Source organism: Pristis pectinata, chromosome 33 (assembly GCF_009764475.1).
Source record: "Pristis pectinata isolate sPriPec2 chromosome 33, sPriPec2.1.pri, whole genome shotgun sequence".
Lineage (NCBI taxonomy): Eukaryota > Metazoa > Chordata > Chondrichthyes > Rhinopristiformes > Pristidae > Pristis > Pristis pectinata.
Window position 1 is genome coordinate 4,916,466 of NC_067437.1, and position 27,794 is coordinate 4,944,259.

At 44.0% G+C, this 27,794-nt stretch overlaps 2 protein-coding genes across 2 annotated transcripts in view; one reads left to right on the plus strand and one right to left on the minus strand.

Annotated features, from left to right (window-relative positions):
- gga1 (golgi-associated, gamma adaptin ear containing, ARF binding protein 1) overlaps positions 1 to 5,102 on the minus strand; it is a 37,728-nt gene extending 32,626 nt beyond the window's left edge. The window contains exon 1 of the mRNA XM_052043085.1: positions 5,020 to 5,102. Within this exon, the coding sequence (XP_051899045.1) occupies positions 5,020 to 5,062 (43 nt within the window). The 5' untranslated portion in view covers positions 5,063 to 5,102. The remainder of the gene's footprint in view (positions 1 to 5,019) is intronic.
- Positions 5,103 to 11,379: 6,277 nt separating this feature from the next.
- On the plus strand, positions 11,380 to 27,367 carry LOC127585574 (galectin-2-like). The gene is made up of 4 exons (XM_052043144.1): positions 11,380 to 11,468; positions 18,236 to 18,312; positions 22,667 to 22,838; positions 26,773 to 27,367. The coding sequence occupies exons 1-4, from the start codon at positions 11,463 to 11,465 to the stop codon at positions 26,917 to 26,919; spliced, it is 402 nt and encodes a 133-aa protein (XP_051899104.1). The 5' UTR covers positions 11,380 to 11,462; the 3' UTR covers positions 26,920 to 27,367.
- Positions 27,368 to 27,794: the final 427 nt, after the last annotated feature.

The following is a 27,794-nucleotide window of genomic DNA, read 5'->3' on the forward strand; positions in this document are numbered from 1 at the left end:
ATCAAGGCTAGAGGAAAAAATAGTGAAGTTGTTACATAGTAAACGGTGCTGAGCCTGGATTATAACAATCTAAAACAGCAGAGGAGTGGCATGCACTTTCTAGTTTTCAAGTGCCAGAAGGAATGAGTAAAAGTGCATCCAACAAACATCCATTTCTGGGGTTCTCACAACCACAATCAGGAATATACAACTCTGGGCAGAACCCACAGCCCTTGAGCCAAGGAATTCCCTTCCAAAACTTTTGCTTTATCATTTTCTTCTCCTCCTTTAAGCAGCTCTTTAATACCCAAGATTTTTGATGATGAACTGCATTTTGCCAATTGCAATGTGTTTCAGCTACCTAGAATTAATTAGTTTTACCTAATAGTGTCCCTATTCTGCCAGTGGCACTCAATGGGAGCTTTAATGGTGATCTCTGCAATGCTATAAAGTATTTAACAAATATGCAAAAATCCAGAATGATAAAAGTCTACATTTTTAAGTTATTGCAAACTTCAACTGTTACAGTGCAATGCAAGAGAAGGTCAAGCATCTTCCACTGGTTCCACAGGCTGAAAATATACCTTTCAACTTTGATATGTGAAATAACTTATCTACATATTTTAAATAACTTTTGAGATAATTTCTGAATATTTCTATCTTTGGTTTTACATGCTTATTAGCAGCAGTAAAGTCTAACAGAGTTATTAATGAGACTTACTCTACCCATTTCTCTTTTGATGATAATACTCATAAAACGAATGGGTTATGAAACACTATGTACATTAGCAATGATCACTGACAGTGTTGCTCTGAGACACAAGTGGTGAAATCTCACTCCTGACTTGAACTGTTAAGTGCTGCCAATAAGTCAGTGCAGTATTTATGGAGGGCTATACTATCAGAAGTTCACCACTCAGCTGAGATATAAAAATACAGAATCATACAATTTAAGTTTCAAGATTTAAGTTTCCTCCTTTGCCTGACCAACTTTTTATTTCTACCACCAATAAAATCAAGGTTTTAAAAAAGCTGCTTTGTGGTGTTATTTATTAAAAATAAACATGACAGCTGATTATTTTTCTAAATTAGTTTATAGCTTTCAAAAACAGGGCAGTGCATGACAAATTATAATTGAGCAAAACAAAAAAGTTTAGTCAGTCCCAATTTCTGTACAATTAATTGTGTAATATTTTGCAAATTATTGGTTTGCACGTTGCACAATTGCGATGTGTAGATACCTGTGGGACAAATGGAAAAAAACCCAGCCAATATCACTGCGGCAGGGAAACAGGACCAGATGGTTTAGTTGCTTCAGCAACTTACACAAAACCTTGGATTTTACCTCTTGCGCCAGTAGGCTGAGCTGTCACTTTCACATACGGAAGTGATTAGCTGTGGGAGATTTCACAAGGATTTTCATGTCAATGAGTAGAATACTATTTGGGTTTCTATTTTCAAGTCTAGCTAACTGGCATTCACTCTTTTAATGTATAGTTATTCAGCAGAATGTTTAAAAATTGTCGAATTAACTTTGATGGAAACACTAATATTTACAGAACTGCTAAGAGAAAACAGGAGGTGTTTTAAATGCAGAGCTTTTGAAGATTACATCAAACCTGTGTTCCTAATGTGTCTTGCAGAAGGAAATATCCATTTACAACAGATGTATAGATCTAGGAAACAAAATTCCACCTACAATTCTGGTGCCAGAACAGAAAAAGGTAAATGTAATGATATCTCAACGGTAGCTCACACTTTCTTTTGTCCCGGAATTGAGTGACATTCAATGCATTTCTTGTATATTCCTCTAGACCCAACCCAGATACAAAGGGAAAATTCCATAATCTTATGTAATCAGGCATTCTTTTTACAAAAAGTACACACAGATGTTTAACTAAAACAGGCCTTAAATTTCACTAAATCCCCAACAGAACATAGAAACTGGACAACTCAGTTTTAACTGTATGGGTTAATTACTTTCTCTCCAAAGTTCCATGTTCAGAAATGAATTAGAATAAAACAGTGAACAATAATATCTGAACTTCTGTTATTTGAATGGTTTGACATTTAAGCAAAAATTAAAACTTATCTTACACCTTGTATAGAAGATTTAGATAAATGTAGTTGTATTGATCATAGATAACTTTACCTTTTAAATAATGCAAAGTATCACCTCAGTTATCTGCACTCTCAGAAATGCAAGAACTGGTATTAGTTATAATAGAAAAATAATGTGCTTCAGAATTTATATACTCTACCCTATGCATTAGAATGCTAATTAAGAGTCTTTTTTTTACACTATTCACCAGTCACGATACAGTCCTGTAAAATAGTTTTCAGAAAGAAATGTCAGTAAATTGTAAGGACATCATCACAGATGAAAAAACATTTTTTCCTTCCATGCTATCTTTTACATTTTCCTAAAATAATTACAACTCCACAACTTTTATGAGAGCCACACAGGTACAAATGTAATGCACTGGGTTCACACAAAATTTTGATTTGTGCTTGGCACAACCTGCAGTTATGTACATAAGGAGCAACTCTAGCTGCTGGACATATGAAGTGGGAAATAATCCTATACTTGTGCTGCCTGTCCAGATACGTTTTTAAAAATGATATCCATGTAAAATTTTGAACTATTTTTCCTGGCCTAGGACCAGCCAGAAGAGGAAAGGGCAAGTTTTCCCCAAGGGAAATACTAGTTTTTAATTGGTACTGGTAGTGTTAAAATGGCAAAGGTTGCATCCATATTCCAAATCTATCACACTAAAATAATTTAAAGAATGCTGCTTTATGGAAATAAATCATTAGGAGTTGCACTCCTGAAATATTTTCATACATTTACTGAAATAAATAAAGCTATTCATTCCTTTCCATCTCAAAACAGCAGCAAGGTTCAGTTATTACAGCTGACCTGTAAACAGGCCACAGGAGTACAATCAATTGCTTTAGTTCAACAATTACTTAATACAGAAACTTAGAAATAAGAATAATACAATGTCTGTGGTGAGAAAGTGTTGAATTCTTGTCAGTCATCGACAATACATAGGTGACACAAACCATTAAGGAACTAATGGTTTAAAATCCATTCAAAAACCCATTTAAAAACAGTTTTCAAATGCCTCTGTAGTCCCAATTTCCCTAGGTCCAACTTCTTCCAGGTCCACACTGGTGATTTCCTTCACTTCATTAAAGCCATATCCTCAGCCAACTCAGTCTTAAGCTCTGAAATTGCTTTTTTAATATCTCTGTATCTAACTCTGTGTAAAACATTCCAAAGTACCTCACAGCCCATGATGTACTACAGGAATTTTGCTGTGTGCAATATGACATGTGATATGACCACATACTTCTGTTGCAGATGCTACTTTAGGGAAGGACAACCCACGATACCCTGTTCATCCCCAAAATGTGTTATGGGGCAGGGGGAAGAATTTATACACATCCAAAAAGATAGCACTCCGTTAGTTCAGCACAGATTATGGAATGGGGAAATGCCAAATGCCCTGAAAACACGATGATTCTACAGGATAACAATGCCCTGATAATGCCTTTCAAGTTTGCTCAATCGATTCCATTTATCTGATATGGCAGTCAAGCAATCGAGCAGAACGATGACCACAACTTTGCAAGGTGAAACAGCTCAAGAGATCTTGGAATTGGAGGATGTCTGCTGTCCATCTGATTCACCTTCTACTATCCCTATGGTTACATGATACAAGAATAATGGAACTATTCAAAATAAGGGCCCATATGTCAACTCCTGTTGTATAATAAGGGAAATCATAACAGGTGCTGTATAATTGACAGTCAACTTGGAAGCATCAAAATGGACAAGGACTGACCCATTGATTAAACCATAAACTCAGACAAAAAGTAAAACACAGGTACTGTTGAGTCCAGTTGATGTTCATTTTTCTTTCATAAAATATATATTTATTACAATCATTTAGCAGATGAATTGAAGTGAAAAAAAAACTTTCATTTATACAGTGTCAATCACATCCTATTCAGATAGTTTTCCAAGTGAGACAGCCAATAAAGTGCTCTAAAAGTGCCTTAAAAATTGGAATTATCAGTTTGCACAGACACAGTAAGAGAAATGCTGACCAGCTGGGTAAACTGATACTGTATAATACAACACAGCAAAATGATGTCATTTGGCAACACGATGGGCCAAAATGGCTTAATTCTGCTCCTTAATTGTCTGCTTTTAAAAAGTGATGTTGAACATCATCCCACACCTTGGGGTAACTGTCCCAGCCTTCTCCAAAATGGAAGTGTGTGAGCTTCCATGTCCACAGGACGGACGTGTCACCTGGCAGGAGGACCCTTTGACAATGCCCCCCTTGCCCTTCTCCCAGAGATCCAGGTTGGTGCTTATGTCTCAGGTGTCAGAGATGTTGCCATGTAAACAAGGCAACCCTGGGGAATATTACCTGTCTGCAAAATTTGCTTGTCCCTGTATTTAAAGACACCAGAAGCATTTTGCTAACAGGAGGAGCAAGCTGCTGAAGGCAATGAAACACATCCAGCAGCTGCCATTAGCCTATGTCCAGCACAGCACACGGCGTCCCGCCCCCCCTCGTCGCCGTGATTGGCGGGAGCCACCCCCCCAACACACCTACGTCTACCCATTGGCCAACACCCCTGCCCATCACTCGCGCCGCCCCCACCTGACTGGCCAACGCCACTGTCAATCACCAGCTCGACTGCCAACCTCCCTCCCCCCCAAAAAAACATTTCCGTATTATTCCGCCACATTCAAACTGAATAAAGGACACCCTTCAATAAAAAACCCTTCACAATTGGAAAATAAAATAATTAAATGCTAAAAGCCGATTTAAAACGACTGCAATGCTTCAACGGGATTCCCTTCCAGAATATTCCAGGGCAAAATCTAGGAGGCTCTGGGTGCCGGATTTAACCTCCAATCGGCACGGAATTTATCCCTCAGCCCACATGTGTTTTAAACACTAATCCGTGTCTGTCTCCCCGCTTTTATCCTGCAGTTTAGTCGCGCCTCTCACTCACTCAGCTGCGCCTCCAGACTCTCCTCCTCCGGCGGAGCCGCCATCTTGGACCCGACCAATCTCGCGAGACTTTCTCCGCCCCAGCCGCCGAGATTTGGCTCCACCGGGAGAGCCCTTAAAGCGGTAAACGACCTCCCACCCCACCTCTTGTCTTCTTAAAGCGGCAACGACTGCCTGAACGTGCTGCCCACTGGCACAGTCCAGGCTGCAGGAGGACGTGCTGAGGGATGCACTGAAGCTCGGTGCAGCCAATGCAAGGGCTCTGTGGGGAATCAGAATCAGATTTATTATCGCTGACTTAGATGACGTGAAGTTTGTTGTTTTGCGGCAGCAGTACAGTGCAAAGGCATGAAATTACAATAAATTACAAAAATAAATAAATAGTGCAAAAAAAAAGGAGTAACAAGGTAGTGTCATGGGTTCATGGAAGGAACACAGTTTAGGATCCTTCCGTTACTGGACATGGAGGGGCTGAGTCGGGTGGGGAAGCCCCTCAAACATTGAATGGGTGCATCACCCCAGGGGCACATGAGTGGCAATGGTACTACGATTTTTTTAAAAGGTGTTAACACTACTGGAGATACGAGAGAATGCAGATGCTGGAATCTGGGGCAACACAAAAAGCACCTGAGGAAATCAGCGGGTCAGGCAGTACTTATGGAGGGAAATAGACGGTTGACGTTTCAGGTTGAGATCCTTCATCTGGTTATGTTGGGCCTCAATGGAATGGTGCAGGAGGCTACAGACAGATAGGTCAGAGTAGGAGTGAGATAGAGAATTAAACTGACAGGCAAATGGAACCTCACTGTCTCGCCTGAAGACTGAATAGAGGTGCCTCACATAGTGATCATCCAGTCTGCATTCAGCTTCTCCATTGTAGAGGAGATCACACCAGAAACAGTGCAATGCACTAAATTGAACAGAAGGGAAAGTAGATTGCTGCTTCACCTGGTGAGACTGGAACCCTGGATGTTGGGAAGGAACGAAATAAAAATGCAGGTCTCGCTTTTTCGGCGGTTGCATAGGAAAGTGCCCCAAGAAGGGGAGTGGTTAGTGGAGTAACAAACGATCTGCTGGAGGAACTCACCGGGTTGAGCAGCATCTTGGCGGGGGGGAAGGAATTTTCAACGTTTCAGGTCCAAACCCTGCATCAGGCCTGCACGGTTGGTGGAAAGTGGACCAGCGAGTCGCAAAGGGATGGGTGGAAGAGAGATCTCATTGACAGTGGTGAATGGTTTTAACCTGAAAAGTTAACTCTGTTTCCCTTTCCATGGTTAGTTGCTCCTTAACAGCCACATTAGCTCATCTAGTCCCACCTTATCAGAGAAATTCCCTTTGTTCCACCCATTCCTCTCCCCAGTTTCTCTGCTACCTACTAACACAGAATTATAAAATGATGCAGCACAGCAACTGGTCCTTTCTGCCCCTCTTGTTCATAAGATAAGTATCTTTATTCGTCACATGTACATCGAAATATACAGTGAAATGCATCTTTGCGTAGAGTGCTCTGGGGGCAGCCCGCAAGTGTCGCCACTCTTCTGGCGCCAACATAGCGCGCCCACAACTTCCTAACCTGTACGTCTTTGGAATGTGGGAGGAAACCGGAGCACCTGGAGGAAACCCACACAGACACAGGGAGAACGTACAAAGTCCTCACTGGCAATGGCCGGAATTGAACCCGGGTCGCTGGCGCTGTAAAGCGTTACGCTAACCGCTATACTGCCATGTCTGCCCATACTGTGAAGCCTGTCTACGCTAATCCAATTTCCTTGCATTTGGCCCATATCTCCCTATCTAAAGTACCCGCCCAAATGCCTTTTAAATGATGAAACTTTTTTCTCTTTTCCAGTTCTGATGAAGGTTCCCAGACCTGAAACGTTAACTGTTTCTCTCTCCACAGATGCTGCCTGACCTACTGAGTGTTTCCAGCATTTTCTGTTTTTATTTCAGTTTTCCAGCATCTGCAGTTTTTTTGATTAGCAAGTCTCCAAGATCACCTTGCTCCTCCTTTCTTGTCTCTTGTATGCTGGTTCTCTGCATTCTCTGTTTATACTTATACACCAAAGCCCAGTGTTCTGAGATTCACTCTCTAAATATCTTTGCTTGTCTTCAGGCACTCTTTATAAGATAAGATAAGATAAGATATCCTTATTGGTCACATGTAGATCGAAACACACAGTGAAATGCATCTTTTGGGTAGTGTTCTGGGGGCAGCCCGCAAGTGTCGCCACTCTTCCGGCGCCAACACAGCACACCCACAACTTCCTAACCCGTACGTCTTTGGAATGTGGGAGAAAACCGGAGCACCCGGAGCAAACCTACACAGACACGGGGAGAACATACAGACTCCTTACAGACAGTGGCCAGAATTGAACCTGGGTTGTTGGCACTGTTATAGTGTTACACTTACCGCTACACTATTGTGCCCTTTAGAATTTACTACTTTGAGCAAACTTTTGGGCACTCGTTCATAGAGCTCTAAATTACAATCTCATTTTGACAGTGCTTCTTTTACATACCTTGGGATGTTTTTAAGCCATTGAGTCAAAGTTTCTCACTCCAAAACAATCCAAAACCCGAGCTTCATGAAGCAAGAGATTCTTCAAGAAATATTTATGTTAATGAATCTAACAAAAAATACAGTAAATCAACATTTTTAAAACCCTTAGATATTCAACATATTTATTCTCTTGTAAAAGATAATATGCAATTAAACTAAATAATTAAACCAGATACACTAAAGCACCACTGAACTGCATTCTGAATTTATCCATAAAATGAATGCTCCCCAGTCCCAAGCGGTTGGGACTGGAGATGTTTGACTGTTTAAGTGAGAGTTGTGGTAATTAGCTTTCAAGCAAATGTTGGGCACTCTCCTCACTTTGTGTGTGTGGAGGTTTTGTACGCTTAGCACTGTGTGACACATAGACCTCTCTGAGTGCAGTCGCAGACCGGTACCGACGTAAGTGGAATCATTGACTAGAAATTCCGCACAAGCATGCAAGCATCTCCTGTTATTACCCACACAGATGGGACTTTGGACTTGTGGCAACAGGCAACTGGAACAGGATCTGATGAGTTTAGTTTAATAGATGAAGTTAAATTAGGGTTAGAGAATTGAGATAATGATTGGAACATGCACTATCCAATTATCAGTGCATTTGAAGTCAAACAAAGGCCATTGTAGGTGAGTGTCATGTTTCTGACCTTGGATAGGTGCAGTTTAGATAAGAGTGATAAGCAGTTTAGACAAGGTCAAAGTCAAGCTGGTCTGAAACCCCAGCAGTCTCACCATCTCCCCAGTGAACATAGAACACTACAGCACAGTACAGGCCCTTCGGCCCATGATATTGTGCCGACATTTTATCCTGCTCTAAGATCTATCTAACCCTTCCCTCCCAAATAGCGCCCTAATTTTCTATCATTCATGTGCTATTAAGTCCTGACTAAAAAATGCAGCTCCTTATCAGTCATAAAGGGCTTGCGTAATAGAACATCCAGCAGGAAATGACAGAATGCTTTATAATTGTTGAGGCACTGTTGTAGAGTGGTCACTATTGTAATGGAGCCAAATTGCAACGAACAAGCTCCCACAACAACTGTGGGATAATGGTTATTCAACCTACTTTTGTGATACTCATTGAGGGATAAACATTGGCCGGATGACCAGGGAGAATTTTTTTTCAGAGGCTCAAGAGACTTCAGATGCTGGGATATGGACCAACAACCAATCTGCTGGCAGAACTCAACAGATCGAGCGGCGTCTGTGGGTGGAGGGTGGTGGGAAGGAACTGTCGACATTTTGGGTCAAAACCTGCAGCAGGACTGGGTTATTTCTTTGTTCATTCAGGAGATGTGGATGGTGCTAGCAAGGATTGTCCTTTGGATTACTAGGAGACAAGGTTAACCATGACCATTCATTTGCTCTCACTCCACTCCCATTTTCTGCTGTCTTGGCCTCCTACACTGTTCCAACTTTAAGAAGGAGGGAAAGTGTTCTGTCTTCCACCTGACTATGTTGTGAACTCTGGGACTCGATAATAAATCCAACAATTTCAGACATCCAGCTTCTCCTCTGTGTCAGAACTGACTAGTTCTGGTGGTTCATCCACATTAACTCACCGTTCCTCCCTCCTCAGATGCTGCCTGACCTGCTGGGTATTGTTTCAGATTGCCAACCGCTGCTGTGTTCTGCCTCTTCCCTCTTTTATTCTCTCTCTAACTGACTGCATTCACCTATTAACTTAGATGGTTTGGAAAGTGCAGTGTCACCTGGACAATTCTGGTCTCCACCCTGTCAAGATCTTCTTTTAGTTCTTTCCACCGGTTTCCCTCTCTGCAACCTAAATACACTTGTTTTCTCAGTCCTGATGCAGGGATTATCAACCTAAAACATTAACTCTGTTCTTGTCTCCACAAACGCTGATTGACCTGCTGAGTATTTCCAGCACTTCTGAGTCTCTCTTCTCCCCACTCCCATCGGGCAGAAGATACAAAAGCCTGAAAGCACGCACCACCAGGCTCAAGGACAGCTTCTATCCCACCGTTATAAGACTGTTGAACAGTCCCGTTGTACAATAAAATGGACTCTTGACCTTACAGTCTACCTCGTTATGGCCTTGCACCTTATTGTCTGCCTGCACTGCACTTTCTCTGCAACTGTAACACTTTATTCTGCATTCTGTTATTGTTTTCCCTTGTACTACCTCAATGCACTGTTGTAATGAAATAATCTGTATGGATGGCATGCAAAACAAAGTTTTTCACTGTACCTCAATACATGCGACCAATTTACCAATTTACCAATTTTGCTCATGAGAACAAAGTTGACGGGAGTAGATAAGGTCACCTGGCCCCCTGAGACTGCTGCACCATCCAATAATATGGCTAATCTGACCTTGACCTCAGCTCCACTTTCTTGACTGTCTGCCACAATCACTAACTCCCCCACAATGTCTCTGTCTCAGTCTTGAGCATTTCCAATGAGTCAGCTTTCCTCAGGTCTCTGAGGAAAGTGTTGTAAAGATTCAGAGAGAAAACAAGTCGTCTTCTCTGTCTAAATGTGCCACAACTTATTCTGAAGCTGTGTCCCCAAGTTCCAAATGCCCTGAAGAGGGGAAATATGTCAGTTCACAAACGCCCAGTTCATTATTTCTTTAAGGACATCTTATACAGATTAGCAATGCTATTTTTGTTTGAGAGGACAACCTTCTCCGCTGAATAAAATCTGCAACATAAGCAGAAGATGCTGGAAACACTCAGCAGGTCAGGCAGCATCTGCAGGGAGAGAAACAGAATTTAAAATAAAGTGAAGAAACAAGCTTGTTTTAAGTTGCAGAGAGGGGGAGAAGGGTAGAGAGAACAGAGGTGACGTCTGTGCTAGGATAGAAACCAAAATTGTCCGGGTGTTCCAGTGGTTTTGCTGCTGTCCAGGTAATAGATGAATGCGGGCAACTTGAGACGTGCTGGAACTGAGGCGCAGAACACTGCAGTCGCTGGAAATCTGAAAAAACTGAGAATTATGGAGGTACCCAGCAGATCGGGCAGAAAATGTAATTTCTGCAGTTTTAGTGAGCACCTTAAAGGGGTTAATGAGATGGAGTGTTGGAGAGGCTCAGGGAGAGAATTCCAGAGATTAGGGCCCAGGCAGCTGAAGGCATAGAGTCATAGAGTTATACAGCATGAAACAGGCCCTTCGCCCTAACTCGTCCATACTGACCAAATTGCCCATCTAAGCTAGTCCTATTTGCCTGCGTTTGACCCATATCTCTCTAAACCTTTCCTATCCGTACACTTATCCAAGTGTGTTTTAAATGTTGCTATTGTACCTGCCTCAATCACTGGCAGCTCGTTCCATACACGCACCACCCTCTGCGTGAAGAAGTTGCCCCTCAGGTTCCTTTAAATCTCTCCCTCTCATCTTAAAACTATGCCCTCTAACGACTTGTACAACTGCAACATAATGTCCCATCTCCTGTACTCAGTGCCCTGACTGATGAAGGGCAGAGTGCCAAACAATTGTTTTTACCTGTACTACCTTAATGCACTCTGCACTAACTCAATGTAACTGCACTGTGTAATAAACTGACCTGTATGGTCAGTACACAAGACAAGTTTTTCACTGTACCTCGGTACAAGTGACAATAATAAACCAATACCAATACCAATACCAATTAAATTCACAGATGAGCAAGGGTCCAGATAATATGGAGCTGAAGAGAATATAGTCAGAGCCACCAGACTATTCAGTAAAGCCCCCTGCAAGGCAAACAAAGGAATGACAGCAAATGACTGAGGGCCTTAATCACAAATCAATTGAAAGCGGACTTCAAACTGTACAAATACAGACCAATCGTTTGCAACCAGGAAGGACCTTCCTTCTTTCATTTGCAACAGAATTCCTTCGTGGTCTTCACTTCCCCAAGCTCTCAGGGAGACACAACAATGCCAGTGAGTAGAAGGCGGACTGTTGGGGAGGCGGGAATGCTACCGTTATTTTCAGACAGTCCCTCGGGGCTGAGGATGACTTGCTGCCGCTGCAATTGTGATGAGTGAAAGATGCTTGTGTGTGAATTCTGTTAACGTGGGGTGGTTGTTGTACAGCACACAGACTGGAGAGGTTATGGGCAGTTGCAAAATGACTGGAGACTAGGCCTTGCTGAACAGACACGCACACAGACACACACAGACACACACACAGACACACACCTACACACACACACACACACACACAGAGGCACGCACACACACAAACACACACATTTACACCCACACACTTATACCTACACGCACACTCACACACTTACACCTACACACACACCTACACACACACACACACACACACACACACACACGTACATGACTTACCCACACTCTCTTCCTTAGACCCACTCCCTCACCACCTCCCCCCCACCTTGATCTCTTCCCTGCTTCAGTTCGCGTCCCTCAGTCTGACTCCCTCCTCCCCACCTCCGACTCCCTCCCTCCCCCAGTCTCTCCCTTTCCTTGGCCTCCCTCCCTCGCAGCTCCTCTCACAGTCATTCGCCTTCTTCCCTCTTAGCCCCTTCCCCCTTCTTTTCCCACACCCTGGCCCGTCCCCAGCAGCTGACGGTCATTCACCCTCTCCCAGAGAGAGGCACTCCCTACAACCAATCACCCCCAACTTTTAATTGCCCTCCATTTCCATAGCCCCAGCATCTGTGGCTACATAAATCCTTTTTGAGGGCTGTGATGGAAATTGCCTCTACCGCCCTTGTGATTATTTAGGCAAAGGGTCAATGCTGTTATGCAGGGCTCTGCCTAAGTGGCAGAGAATGAGTAGACAGAGGTAGGAGGAGAAGGAAACACCAGCCAGGACTGGGCATTGTCCAGAACAAAAATTACATTGATGGACCAATAGTTATTCTCTCACTTCTGTCCAAAGTAGGTCAGAATGGTTTTGAGAACTCACTCCCTCAGGCATAGGCTTAGATACAAAAAAAAGGAAGCTGTATTTCCAAAGCACCCTGACTCGTCCTCTTTCACAACAGAGTGCAGTTCCTCTTTTGTAGAAAAACGCAGCCTCTGACAGCAAGATCCCAAAACCGAGGCAGCAATGACAAGATTATCCGGCTTGCAATGTTGACTGAAGGTTAAACATTGGCCAGGACACTTACTGAAAGAATGCTGAGTGATCTTTTCAAGATAGGACATAGAACATTACAGCACTGGACAGGCCATTTGACCCACGACGTAGTGCCAATTTATACTAAATGTCCTCCCCCTGTGTATCATCCATATCCCTGCATCCCCTCTATATTCATGTGTCTATCTAAATGCCTCTTAAACTCAACCAGACTGCCTGCTTCCTCTACTACCCCGGTAACCCATTTTATGTCCACTTGAGAGAGCAGAGGGTTTGTTGGTTTAATTCCGCATTGATAAATGGCTCCTCTGAGAGAGCAGCATTCCCTCAGTGCTGCGTAGAATGTCGGTTTTTAGTGCTTACATCTCTGGAGCAGGACAAATGTGCAGCATTCCCACATTCCAAAGACGTACAGGTTAGGAAGTTGTGGGCATGCTATGTTGGCGCCGGAAGTGTGGCGACACTTGTGGGCTGCCCCCAGAACACTACGCAAAAAGATGGATTTCACTGTGTGTTTCAATGTACATGTGACTAATAAAGATATCTTATCTTATCTTACTTGCCTTTACAGCTGTAGAACAGGTACTGCACACACAGATTTCTAGTCTTCAGATTTTGGCAGCACCCAGCTGCCACTCCGTGAGCTCTTCCATTGACCTTCATACCATTTACAAACGTGGCTGCCACCCCACACTGGGAATCTTGACTCTTCACCTGGATTGGTCAATGGATTAATCTGCAGTCTCTTGTGTCTCCAACCTTTACTCCAGTCCAGAAACTGTCCAGTACTTGGAGAGGGATGTAAAGAAGGTGCGGGGGGTGGGGGGGTGCAGAAGGCAGCCAGTGGAGAGTTGGTCAGGGTGGGAGGGGGTCAGGGTTACAAGTGGTGTTGGGGTGCTGGGTTAGGAGATTGCAGGGATATTTGGGTTCACAAATCGGCTTGGAATGGGGTGGGGTTATGTCCAACACAGACTCCCCCCTGCCCCAGAGGGCTGGAGCATTGCTACCTCCCTGACAGGGGCTTCCAGCAATGGGTTCAAAGGCCATTGAGCTGGGAGTGTTCAGATCGAACACAGTTACCTCAATTTTCCTGATTTCCCATAGGGAGCCAACATCTTCCATGTAAAATGGAGACACGAGAGACTGTAGATGCTGGAATCTGGAGCAAAAAACAAACTGCTGAGAGATCCCTCCACAGATGCTGCCTGACCCGCTGAGTTCTTCCAACAGTTTGCTTCTTGTATCTTGAATGCAAGTGTCACTTGATAAAATGCTCCCTTAGAAAGTGATGACAGAACTGGCTCTGTGTTGGCTCTGACACATCAACAGCATTGGTGGTTTTGTTGTCGACGTGACAAGCGGCGAGAGCAAAAAAAAATCACAGAGTAAATACTTTGCAATGAGCAACAGACTTTGGCACTTAGCAGTAAAAATTGTTGGATGATAAAACTTTTATTTAAAGAGGCAACAGTCATGGCATTGGAACTTACCGTACATGAGGAAGAGGAGAAAGATTCAGGCATAAGGCTCCTTGAGCAGGTTCCGCCATTCAATAAAATCATGGCTGATCTGGGCCTGGCCTCAGCTCCTCTCCCCTGCCTGTTCTCTACAACCTTTGCTGTATTCATTTGGTTTTTCTTTCTCCACAGACGCTGCCTGATCTCTTGGGCATGTTCGACAGCTCTTACCTGTATTTCACAGGTTTTACACGTTTCTCTGTTTGTTTACTCTTTCTCTTTAAACATCTTCCTTAATCTGACAACCAGACAACTCTGTAAGCAACCTAATCGCCACGGCGAAGCTGACATCATCCGATCACAGATACTGCCCTTGTCCCATCAATTTCTCCCGTCGTCCCTGCAACATGGACCCAACTTGCTTTTTCTCCTTTTTCAGTTCTGATGAAGGGACTTCAACCTGAAACACTAACCCTGTTTCTCTTCCTGTAGGTGCTACCTGACCTGCTGAGTGTTTCCGATACTTTTGTTCCTGTTTCAGATTTACAGCAGCTGTGGATTTTTTCTTTTATTTTCACAGCCACATTTTCTCTCTCTCTCTTTCTTTATTGTCTGATTATCAGACATGAGTAACCACAGGCAAAGTTAACGTAAGTGAGTGACAATATCACAAGGTTTATAGTATGCAAAGTGATTGAAATTGAGTGAATTATTCCATGCAAATTATATCATTTTCAATCAACAACAGTTTGCATTTATTTTGTACCAAAGAGCTTCATTGGAGCATTGGCAGGTTAGGAAATACAGTAAAACTCCAAATACTCTGGCACACTTGAGACTTTGGAAGATTTTCTGGACTGTTGGATGTTATTCATTAACACCCAACACACTTTCAATTGAGTCTTTTGGATGTTAGACAGTATTACTATACATTTTCCAGTGTACTTGGTAAGTTTAAAGGAAGCATGAGTCAGTCCCTGATAAGTTAAAGGGATAACGTCACCTGCTGATCCATTGGGATTTCTGAATAGTTGGAGAGCAGATTATTGGAGTTTTACTGCAATGATTTTAGTGTGCATTGTGAAGAAAGAGTATGAGAAAAGGTTTAGAGAGAGAATTCTGGAATTGAGACCCGGATGACTGGGGAGGAACATAAACATAACTGAAGTTTATTGCACAGAACTCTGGAGCAAACTTGAGCAACTTTACAGGAGTATTGTGTATAGTTTTAGTTCCCTTAGCTAAAAAAGTCCATGGTAGCATTGGAAGCAGTCCAGAGGAGATTCACCAGGCTAATTGTTGGGATGAGAGGGTTGTTCTATCAAGAGAGGCTGGACAATTTGGATCTGTAGTCCTTTAGGAGAATAAGGGGTGACTTTATTCAAACATATAAGGTCCTGAGGGAGCAACAGGGTAGATGTTGAGATGTTTTAGGACATAGAACATTACAGCACAGTACAGGCCCTTTGGCCCACAATGTTGTGCTGACATTATATCCTGCTCTAATATCTATCTAACCTTTCCCTCCCACAGAGTGAAGGTCACGAACAACTGGATAGCTCTAAAATAAGGGGCCAATCATTTAAAACTGAGGTGCATAGAAATTTCTTCTCTCAGAGGGAGTGAATCTCTGGAACTCTCTGCCCCCACGGGTGGTGGAGGCAAGTCATTAGATATAGTTGAGACAGAGATAGGTTGAGTTTTTTAGATGTTACATCATATTATTATGCATTTTCCAGTGTACTTGGTAAGTTTAAAGGGAGCCCAAACTAGGGCCATGATGAGTTTGAAGGGATAACATCACCTGCTGATCCATTGGGATTTTTGAATAGATCAAGGAATTGAGTGTTATGGGGAACTGACACAGGGGAGGAGTTGAAGCCAGCAAAGATCAGCCACAATCATATCGAATGGTGGGGCAGGTTTGAGGGGCCGAGTGGCCTACTCTTGCTCCTCTTTTTATGTTCTTGTGTGTTTCAGTCTCCATATTTAAAGAAAGATAATGAAAAATAAACTGCATGTGCCGAACATCTGAAATAAAATCAAATATTGGAAACACTCAGCAGGTCAGGCAGCATCTGTGGAGGGAGAAAAACAATGTTTTAGGTCGGGAAAGACTCTTTGATTCTTTGATTTTTGCCCAAGTGTACTGGTCCCACACACTAGGGTCAATCTACGGTGGCCAATTAACCTACCAACCCGCACACCTTTGGAATGTGGGAGGAAACTGGGGCACCTGGAGGAAACCCACGCGGTCACAGGGAGAATGAGGAAACCCCACACAGACAGTGCCCGAGGTCAGGATTGAACCTGGGTCATTGGAGATGTAAGGAATTTGCTCTACTGGCTGTGCTGTCCATGAGGAAACTGCAGAATTCCAAGGATTCCAAAGATCCATGACTTTCTGATAGAAGAACAACTTTCTCACCATCTTATCCAGTTTGTATTTATATACAGACCATAAGACTTGCTCTCACCTACCAGAATAAGACCAAGACCATAAAATATAGGAGCAGAATCAGGCCATTCGGTCCATTGAATCTGTTCCGCCATTCAATCATGTCTGATTTAATTTTTCAATCCCATTCTCCCACCTTCTCCCTGTAACCCTTAACCCCCTTACCAATCAAGAACCTATCAATCTCTGCCTTAAATACACCCAATAACTTGGCCTCCACAGCCCTCTGTGGCAACAAATTTCACAGATTCACCACCCTCTGGCTGAAGAACTTCCACCTCATCTCAGTTCTAAAGGGACGTCCCTTTATTCTGAGGCTGTGCCCTCGGATCCTGGACTCTCCCACTGATGGAAACATCCTCTCCTCGTCCAGTCTATCCAAGGCCTTTCAGTATCCAGTAGGTTTCAATGAGATTCCCCCCTCACCCTTCTGAACTCCATCGACTACAGGCCCAGAGCCATCAAACGCTCCTCATAAAGCACTTTTCTTGTAATAAAATTCCCAGAGTGCTTCAAATGAGCATTATCAAACAGATATTGATGCTAAATTATATTAAGGGATCAAAGGGCAGAGAACTGAAAGGTTGGAGGGGAAAACTGGTTCTCAGGAGAGTCTTATAAAAAGGGAGTAATATGGTGGGACACCAAGACACAAGAAAACCATTTTCCGGCCTTGGATCAGGAAAGTGAAAGTGGAGAGGTGATTAAAATTTAAAGATGGCTCAAGAGGCTCCAATCAGAGGCTTGAGGGGCGAGATTTTTTTTTGATTTATTCATGATTTAAATAATGTGTACTTTCAGGTAATAAACATAGAACAAAGAACAAAGAACAGTACAGCACAGCAACAGGCCCTTAAGCCCACAATGCCTGTGCTGAACTAAGCAAGCTCTATGACACCATGTAGCTTCTACTTACACAAAGTCCATATCCCTCCATTCATGTGCTTATCTAAGAGCGTCTTAAACACCTCTATCGTATCTGCCTCCACCACCACCCCTGGCAGCACATTCCAGGCACCCACCACTCTCTGTGTAAAAAACCTTGTCCTGCATGTCTTCTTTGAACTTTCCCCCTCTCACCTTAAATGCATGCCCTCTGGTATTAGACATTTCGACCCTGGGAAAAAGACTCTATCTATGCCTCTCATAATTTTACAAACTTCTATCGGGTCTCCCCTCAACCTCCAGCGCTCCAGAGAAACAACCCAAGTTTGTGCAACCTCTCCTGATAATAGCACATGCCCTTTAATTCAGGCAGCATCCTGGTTTCTAAGATCAACCATTTCTAAGACGAGCTTTAAATCTTTAAACCATGTTGGGATTCAAACTGATATCTCTGGATCAATAGCCCAGAATTTAATCATTGTTTACCATACATAGAAAAGGTGATTTCACCTTCAACACTCTAATACTTTGGGCATGAGTCAATTATACAGTTCTGTGTGTGTGTGTGTGTGTGTGTGTGTGTGTGTGTGTGTGTGTGTGTGTGTGTGTGTGTGTGTGTGTGTGTGTGTGTGTGTGTGTGTGTGTGTGTGTGTGTGTGTGTGTGTGTGAAACATTTGTCTAAGCCCTCTGCTTGTGTGAGCATGAGTGGGGGCTTTGTTGAGTGTGCCCAAGTTTTCTTTTAAGTAACAGAAAGAGTAATGTAATAACGGTTTCCTTCCGATATCAAAAACAGCTTGAAATCCGTAACATTGAAATGAAGGTCGGAGACACTCTGAAGATTAAAGGGAAGATTTCAGATGATGCCAACAGGTGAAGTAAACATTTCTTTTCCCATTTTCCTCATCAACACTCTCACGTAGATAACTTGGAGGCATTGTACTGACATGATGATGTAATCCAAACTTACAGTTGCAGATACTCACAATACAAGAAGCTCATGGGTTCAAGTCGCAGTAAAGATGTTTCAGCACTTAATCTTGGCTCAGTGCTCAGTGGCGTGGCTGGTGGGGCTGTTGTCTCACAGCTCCAGTGACCAAGGTTCAATCCCAACCTTTGGTGCTGTCTGTGTGGAGTTTGCAAGTTCTCCCTGCGACTGTGTGGGTTTCCCCCGGGTGCTCTGGTTTTCTCCCACATCCCAATGGTGCGCTGGTTGGTAGGTTAATTGGCCACTGCAATTTGGTGTGTGGGGGGGATGAGATGCTAAACCAGTCGCTGTGCACTCGTTCCAGGAAGAACTGGGGGGGTGGGGGGAGGTTCTTCCTTGTATCAAGACTAATTTTTATCCAATGTTAAAAACAGATTACCTGGGGTTATTGCCATATTGTCATCTGTGGCACCTTACTCATAGTCATAGAGTTATATAGCATGGAAATAGGCCCTTTGGCCCACCTTGTCCATGCCCACCTAAGCTAGTGCCATTTGCCTGCACTTGGCCCCTATCCTTCCAAACTTTTCCTATCCATGTACCTGTCCAATGTCTTTGAAACATTGGAAATGTATCCGCCTCTACAACCTCTATATATCCACTATCCTCGTGTGAAAGACTTGCCCCTCACGTCCCCTTTAAATCTTTTCCCTTTCACCCATGCCCTCCAGTTTGACCCTTACCCTGGGAAAAAATCTGTGACCATCCACCTTATCCAGGCAAAACAGTCCCAGCCTTTCCAGTCTCTCCTCATAACTCAAGCCCTCCAGTCCAAGCAAGATCATTGTGAATCTTTCCTGCACCCTCTCTAGCTTAATCACGTCCTTCTTATAGTACAGCAACCAGAACTGCACACAATATTCAAGGTGCGGTCTATCAATGTGTTGTACAGCTCTAACATGACGTCCTAACTCTTGCATTCACTGCCTCGTCCAATGAAGGTGAGCATGCTACACGCCTTCTTCACCACTACCTGTGTCACCACTTTCAGGGAACTATGTACCTGTACCCCTAAATCTCTCTGTTCTATAGCACTCCCCAGGGCCCTGCCATTCACTGGGTATGTCCTGCCCGGGCTTAACTTCCCAAAATGCATCACTTTGCACTTGTCCGAGTTAAATTAAATCTACCATTCATTTACCACTTTCCCAGTTGATCTAGATTCTGTTGTAACCTTAGACAACCTTCTTCACTATCCACCACACCACCAATTTTGGTCCCATCTACAAACTTACTATTCATGCCTCCTACATTCTAATCCACATCATTAATTCATATGACAAACAACAGTGGACCCAGCACCGGTCCCTGTGGCACAACACTACGGGCAAATTAATTGCAGATTTCCTAGATTAGGAGGTGTGATTATACCTCCTTGTCTGTATCTCACTGGCAGTAAAGCCCCTCGGATTACCTGAGGTCATGGAGGACACCATATAAATGCAAATGTTTCATTCTGCTTTAGTAGAGATACAAATATAATCATATAAATTAGGAGTAGGAGTGGATCACTTAGCTGCTCGTGTCTGCTCCACCATTCAACAAGATCACGGCCGTTCCGACTGTAACTTGTCTCCACATTCCTGGTCACCTCTGGTAACTTTTCATCCCCCCTTCATCAAGAATCTATCTGCCTCTGCCAGGAGGAACCACATCAGCCAGTAAAAGTGTCCTTTTTCAGTATCAAGACTCACTTGGCTGGTAACTTGGTGGATACTGTCAATGCTCTGAGGGCCGTAGACTCATGGACTAACACCCACGGAAAAAGGCCCTTCAGCCCAACTCGTCCAAGGTCCTGTTTGCCTGCGTTTGGCCCATATCCCCCTAAACTCTTCCTACCCATGTACCTCTCCAAATGTTTCTTAAACGTTTATTGTACCTGCCTCAACCACTTCCTCTGGCAGCACGTTCCATGTACGCACCACCCTCTGTGTGAAGAAGTTGCCCCTCAGGTCCCTTTTGAATCCTTCGGAGAACGTGTCATCTGCTCTTGCAGACCCATGATTTTCATCACATCAGAATCAAACATCATTTCAGAAAGAGATGCTTCACAACGGTAATTAAAGGCGCAGGGCCATTATAAGTAGTTATCCAGTGAGAGGAAATGCTTTGATACAGCACAAAGGAGTTGATGATAATTTAAGCAATGAGGTAAAACTATTCTGGATAAGATATCTTTATTAACCTCATGTACATCGAAACACACAGCGAAATGCACCTTTTGCATAGAGTGTTCTGGGGGCAGCCCGCAAGTGTCGCCACACTTCCGACGCCAACATAGCATGCCCACAACTTCCTAACCAGCACGTCTTTGGAATGTGGGAGGAAACCAGAGCACCCAAAGGAAACCCATGCAGTCACAGGGAGAACGGACAAACTCCTTACAGACAGTGGCGGGAATTGAACCCGGGTCGCTGGTGCTGTAATAGCGTTATGCTAACCGCTACACTATCGTGCCTGCCCATATGCTGCTGCTTGTACATTGTGCTTTTAGCATTAGCACTAAAAATACCCTTCACCAGCCAGTTCACACTCAGTAACCTTACCATTTGCACCACAGCCTTTCTTGATTTCCCTATCACAGACATTCCCCTCTGTTCAGTCAACCTTCCTCCTTTCTCTGCACCTTCAGACATGTTTGATTTCGAACTTCTCCCATTTCTGATGAAAGGTTATCCACCCGAAAGATTTCTCTCTCCACAGACACTGCCTGACCAGCTGGGTATTTCCTGCGGAGTAATTTTTAGAGAGTCTCCACAGGTTGGGGGTTGCTTTCTATGGGGGCAAAAAGAAAGGCAGCTAAGGGGAGATGGGCCAGTAGGTCGCGGTCCCTTTAAGTACTGCTTGTTTCCATTTGCTGCAGAATCGTCGGAATTTAGGGCACAGAGAGAGGCTCTTTGACCCATTATGTCCGGGCCAATCAAAAATGGTTGAATTTAATCCCACCTCTTAGCTCTTGCTCAGTGGCCCAGCAGGTCATGCATCCAAGTGTTCGTCCAGGCATGATAAAGGATTTTGCTTTCAATACTCTTTCAGGCAGTGACCATGATCCGTAGTGATCTCGACAGGCTATGTGTCTTCTTGTGTCCACTCACTACACACTGAGTTCACCCATGGGCTTTCCCCCCCCCCCCTCCCCTATCTGCTTCTGCTTCTATCTGCATTTCACCTCTTCCCTGATGATTCCCATTCTCACTCTCCTTCACTTGCCCAGCACTGGGAGCCCTTTGTATTCCTGCTTATCTCCCTCCAGCATCTGTCTCCACCTTCACCCCACCCCCTCCCTCCCACCTCGCTCCATCTGCCTCTCATCTTTTTCTCATTGTCTCCTTCCATCATCCGCCTGCCACTGTCTCCAAACTCCAACCCGTCCCCGACCTGACTCGACCTGCCCATCACCTTTCACCAATCGCTTCTGGTCCCTGTTCCACTACTTCCTCTCTCCACTCAGTCCTGATGCAGGGTCTTCACCCGAAACATCGACAATTCCTTTCCCCCTCCCCCACCACAGATGCTGCTCAACCCAGCAGATTGTGTGTTGCTCCAAATTCCAGCATCCGCAGTCTCTTGTGTCTCTATGTGTCCTCTTTGCTTGACTAATTGTGAAGTCTAACATTGCAGGGAACTGCCAATGAAGCTTGGCCTGTTAATTCAGGACCTTTGGCTATCTGTATGGATCCTAAACTTCTCAATGCCTGCCACAGAACTGCCCTTGTTGCCCAGTGTACATTGGCTCTCTAAGGGGATTGTCACAAAGGAACTCATGATAATTAAAAGGGTAGGATTATACTAAAAGTAATGCTTTCAGGGTCTACCTGTTGCTTGTCATTGTCTTCCTATTCACAGCTACCACCCCTTCTGCTTCTGGGTCTAAGTATGAATCACCAGCATGTGCCCACTCAGGTTAATTCCAAGCTTGACTCATCCACTTCTCACAGTAGTGTAGCGGTTAGCGTAACGCTATTACAGCGCCAGTGACCCCGGTTCAATTCCGGCCACTGTCTGTAAGGAGTTTTTACGTTCTCCCCGTGTTTGCGTGGGTTTCCTCCGGGTGCTCCGGTTTCCTCCCACATTCCAAAGACGTACAGGTTAGGAAGTTGTGGGCGTGCTATGTTGGCGCCAGAAGTGTGGCGACACTTGCGGGCTGCCCCCAGAACACTCTACGCAAAAGATGCATTTCACTGTGTGTTTCGATGTACATGTGACTAATAAAGAAATCTTATCTTATTTTATCTACAGATTTGCGGTGAATCTCGGGAGCAGCTCGGACAACATTGGCCTGCACTTCAACCCCCGCTTCCAAGACGAAGTTGATGGGGCTGTGATTGTCTGTAACTCAAAGTGTGATGACAGCTGGGATTCTGAGCAGAGAGAATCCAACTTCCCCTACAGCAAGGGGGAGAAGTTCAAAGTGAGTGGTGGGTTGGCTGGTGTTACTGTTCTCGGAAAGGGGAAGACTACAATTCAACGCGTCCACCCACTAGTTCTGAACTTGCTGCTTCAAAGTCAAAGTCGAGTTTATTGTCATCTGCACAAGTCCATGTGTGCACAGGTGCAATGAAAACCTTACTTGCAGCAGCATCACAGGCACATAGCATCAGAGACACAACAAGAAAAACATAAATTAAGTATAAATTATACAAAATTATGCAAGAAAGAACACAATTAGAACAAAAAAATTCCAAAGTCCATTGTAGTGTAGAGTGGCCATAGTGTTGCTATACTGAGGTAGTGATTAGGGTTGTGCAGGTTGGTTCAAGAACCGAATGGCAAAGGAAGTAGCTGTTCTTGAACCTGGTGGTGTGGGACTTCACAGGCTTCTGTACCTCCTGTGAGAAGAAGGTAAGGCCCAGGTGGGGATCTTTGATGATGGATGTTGCCTCTTTAAGGCAGTGCCTCATGTAGATACTACCTATGGTGGGGAGGGATGTGCCCGTGATGTATTGGGCAGAGTCCACTACTCTCTGCAGCTTCTTACGTTCCTGCACATTTGAATTGCCGTCCCAGACCATGATGCAACCAGTCAGGATACTTCCAACAGTACATCTGTAGAAGCTTGACAGAGTGTTCGGTGACAAGCTGAACCCCCCTAACCTTCTAAGAAAGTAAAGACACTGGCACGCCTTCCTTATGATTGCAACTATGAGCTGGGCCCAGGACAGGTCATCCAATATGTTAATGCCCAGGAGTTTAAAGCTGCTGACTCTCCACCGCTGATCCCCAATGTAGACTGGTGCATGTTTGTCGTCCTTCCCCTTCCTGAAGTCAACGATCAGTTTTTTAGTTTTACTGACGTTGAGCGAGAGGTTGTTGTTGTGGCACCACTTAACCTGGTGTCTCACCTCGCTCCGGCAAACTGACTCATCACCACCTGTGAGTCGTCCAACAACAATGGCGTCATCAGCAAATTTGAATATGGCAGTGGAGCTGTGTTTAGCCACACAGTCATGTGTGTACAGGGAGTACAGCAGGGGCTAAACACATAGCCTTGAGGTGCACCTGTGTGGATGAACACATGAACTCTGAGAACGTACGAATTAGGAACAGCAGCAGGTGTAGGCCACTCGGCCCTTCAAGCCTGCCCCACCAGGGTATAAGGTCAGGGTTGATCTGACAGCAGCCTCAACTCTGAACACGTGTTTACCTGTCATAACATATCATCCCCTTGCTTATCCATCTCCCTCTGCCTTAAAAATCATTCAAAGACTCTGCTTCCACTACCCTTTGAGGAAGAGAGTTCCAAAGACTCATGGCCCTCTGACGGAAAGAATTTTGCCTCATCTCTGTTGTAAATGGGCGACCCGTTAACTTTTATCAGGGACCACCTCGTTCTAGATTATCTCACAAGCGGAAACATGCTGTCCTCATCAACCCAGCTGAGGATCTTGTAACAAACAGTCTTGAGAAAATATTTAAACAGCACACCATAGCACACAGTCACAGAATTTATTTAGTGCATAGCAGTAAACAATCTCTGGAGATTTCAACAGTACACTAGAAAGGCAGACTGCAGAGTGCAGCAAAGAGCCTACAGAGTCTACTTATAGAGTCTCTATGAAGCACAGCACATATAACCAATGGCTGACGCTGCAGCAGTGTAGCGGTTAGCGTAACGCTATTACAGCGCCAGCGATCAGGGTTCAATTCCCGCCGCTGTCTGTAAGGAGTTTGTACGTTCTCCCTGTGACTGCGTGGGTTTCCTCCGGGTGCTCCGGTTTCCTCCCACATTCCAAAGACGTATGGGTTGGTAGGTTAACATGGGTGTAATTGGGCCTGTTACCGTGCTGTATAAATAAAGTTTAAAGTTTAAGGAGGAGTATTAATTTATCAGCAAATTGCAGTAGGTGGTGGATAGCTGAATACAAATTCTGTGAGGGTTGAAATCAGACTCCATCACTTGCTCCAGTTTTGTATGGGAGCACATTGTCTCCCTGTGAGGCCACGTTTGTTGGTTCTTTTACTGCCCTCGGCTGTCCTGCAGTGACTCGGGTGATGTTAGGAGTTTGGTAATAGAATGGGTGTGTCTCATTATAACCAAAGGCTGGTCTCATGATCTGGAGAAATGAGTTCAAACCCCAGCATGGCTACTGGGGAACTTGTCAGTTAATTAATTCAAATAAATAAATTCTCATAATTATTAAACTTGTAATTAAAATACCCAACCATTGCTTCAAGAAAGGAAATATGCTGTTGTGACCTATTCTGGCCTACAGATCCACATGTAATTGAAGCGAGTGGTTTGCTAGGGTAGGTCAGAGATCAATGACATGGATGGGTCAGGAGTCACATAAAGGCCAGGTTGCGTTAGGAGGTCAGAATTCCTTCCCTGGAGGACACTAGGTGAACCAGATAGGACTTTATGGTCCTACCTTTCCCATGTTGCAGATTCAGGGCTAATTCCAGATCAAATCCCCCAGGAACTATGATGGATTTGGCCTCATGTTCCTGGATCAATGATCCAGGTCTTTGGTTAACAGCCCAGAAACTTAACCACTTAACCATGTCCTATTTAAAGTCAATAGCTTGACAGATAACTAATGTGAGCTCATCAATCTGAAACATTAACTCAGACTTTCTCTCTCCATAGATAATACCTAATCTACTGTACTTCTTGTCATAGAGTCATAGAGTTCTACAGCATGGAATCAGGCCCTTCATCCCAACTCATCCATGCCGACCAAGATGCCTCCCTGAGCTAATCCCACTTGCCCGAGTTTGGCCATATCCCTCCAAACCTTTCCTATCCATGTCATTGCCTTTTAAATGTCATAATTGTACCCGCCTCTACCACTCACTCTGGCAGCTTGGTCCATATACGCACTATGAGGGGACATAAGATAAGGTAAGGTAAATTTTAAGATGATTGGAGAAAGGTATAAGGGGAATGTCAGGGGAAAATTTTTTTACACAGAGAGTGGTGGGTGTGTGGAACGCACTGCCGACAGAGGTTGTGGGAGCAGATACATTAGGGATATTTAAGAGACTCTTAGATAGGCACATGAATGATAAAAAAATAGGGGGCTATGTGGGAGGGAAGGGTTAGATAGATCTCAGAGCAGGATAAAATGTTGGCACAACATTGTGGGCCGAAGGGCCTGTACGGTGCTGTAGTGTTCTATGTTCTATGTTTTTAGACCTTTCCCCTCTCACTTTAAATCTATACACCATGCTTTTGGACTCCTCTTGTCTATGCCTCTCATGATTTTATGAACCTCCATAAAGTCACCCCTCAGCCTCCTACACTCCAGGGGAAACAGTCCCATCCTATCCAGCCTCTCCTTTTAACCCAAGCCCTCCATTCCTGGTAATGTCCTTGTAAGTCTTCATTGCACCCTCTCCCATTTAATGTCATCATTCAGCATTCTCCTTTACCGTGGATTTCCAGTAAACCATGTTTCTCATCTCACAGTTTCAGTACGTGTTGATTTTCTCCGCAGTCCCCTCTTTAATCTCCGTCCATTGACTACCCTCCAACCTAATTTATATGACTAACAAGCATTCTCTTCCCACACTGAGATGGCACCTAAAGAACCTGTATCACTCCGACAACCCTGGTCTCTATCCTATCGCACACATTCCCTTTGTTCTCACCACCCCTCCCCATCTGCAACTGAAAACACACATTTTCTCACTTTCCCACTTCTGTGGGTCATCAACCTGAAATCTTAACTGTTTCTCTCTCCACAGATGCTTTCCCCACCTACTGACTATCCCTAGCAGTTCTGTATTTTTTACAACGGATAAATTACCCAAGCAAGAATGTAAATTCATTCTCTCTAATCCAAAGATTCATTGGCAGATTGAAATGGGCTCAGTCTCACTCTATTGCTTCATTGTTTCAACAGTTACGCATCACTTTAAAGGAAGACTCCTTTGAGATCAAACTCCACGATGATTCCACCATCGAGTTCCCCAACCGGATGTCCCTGGGTACGGTCAACTTTGTGTCTGTGGACGGAGACTTCAAATTGGTCTCATTCAGGTGCAACTGAGATGCTTGAGCGGAAGAGTCAAATGAATGGAAGCTGAAGAGAAAATAGTTCATCAGCTGTCTGATAGAGAACAATTCATGCAGCCTTACATCAGTGGATTTGAAGCAGATGATGTAATAGTTTAGTTATCTTTGGGATTCTTATTTCAAATAAAATCTAGTCTTCCGGAAGAATACATCTGATGAATATGCATAGAATTAATGTGATCACTTGTAATTTAGATCTTAGTCAGAAAGACCATTCAATTGATATTGTTCCTTGTATGTGCTTAAGGATAATTAGGGTGGCGGATGGAAAAAAATGTGACACAATTGCTTTGTCCCTTCAAATCAAGGGGTTGAACCAAACGCATCAATCTGCCTTTCTCTTCAGCCTGATCGACGACTATCCAGCAGTTTCTGTATCGATCATACAGATCAATAAATCCTGAAAATTATTCACCAATAAAGCCTTTCGATTCTTGTCTGCTTGCTGATGACTCTTGTCATGTGACAGGTTGACTCATTAAACAGAATTCCGATCCTTTTCCCAGCCTGTCCAGGAATATCATAGAGAAGGGTGGTGGTTTATATCAGCCCTATACCTTGTACCGCTGCAGATCACCTATGATGTGGAACCTTCCTACATCCTAACTAATGATGTAATCCCATGGTATCCAACCCCAGGTTAACCTCCTCACCACCACATGCCTCTGCCCTGGCCTAACATGTTAATGATTTTGTCCACATAAGAATACTAAGAGGTCACAGAGAGAGATAGCACAGAAAGAGGCCCTTCAGCCCACCAACTCTATGCCAACCATCAAGCACTCACTTTCACACTGAGGCTCCCCTAAACCATTTTATTCTCCCCGCATCCCCATCAACTTCCTCTGC

What these genes read in the sequence shown, in the direction of transcription:
- LOC127585574 (XM_052043144.1), top strand. An exon ending in ATTTCAGATGATGCCAACAG is followed by an intron (nt 18,313 to 22,666) that starts GTGAAGTAAACA and finishes TTTTATCTACAG; the next exon opens with ATTTGCGGTGAATCTCGGGA. An exon ending in GCAAGGGGGAGAAGTTCAAA is followed by an intron (nt 22,839 to 26,772) that starts GTGAGTGGTGGG and finishes TTGTTTCAACAG; the next exon opens with TTACGCATCACTTTAAAGGA.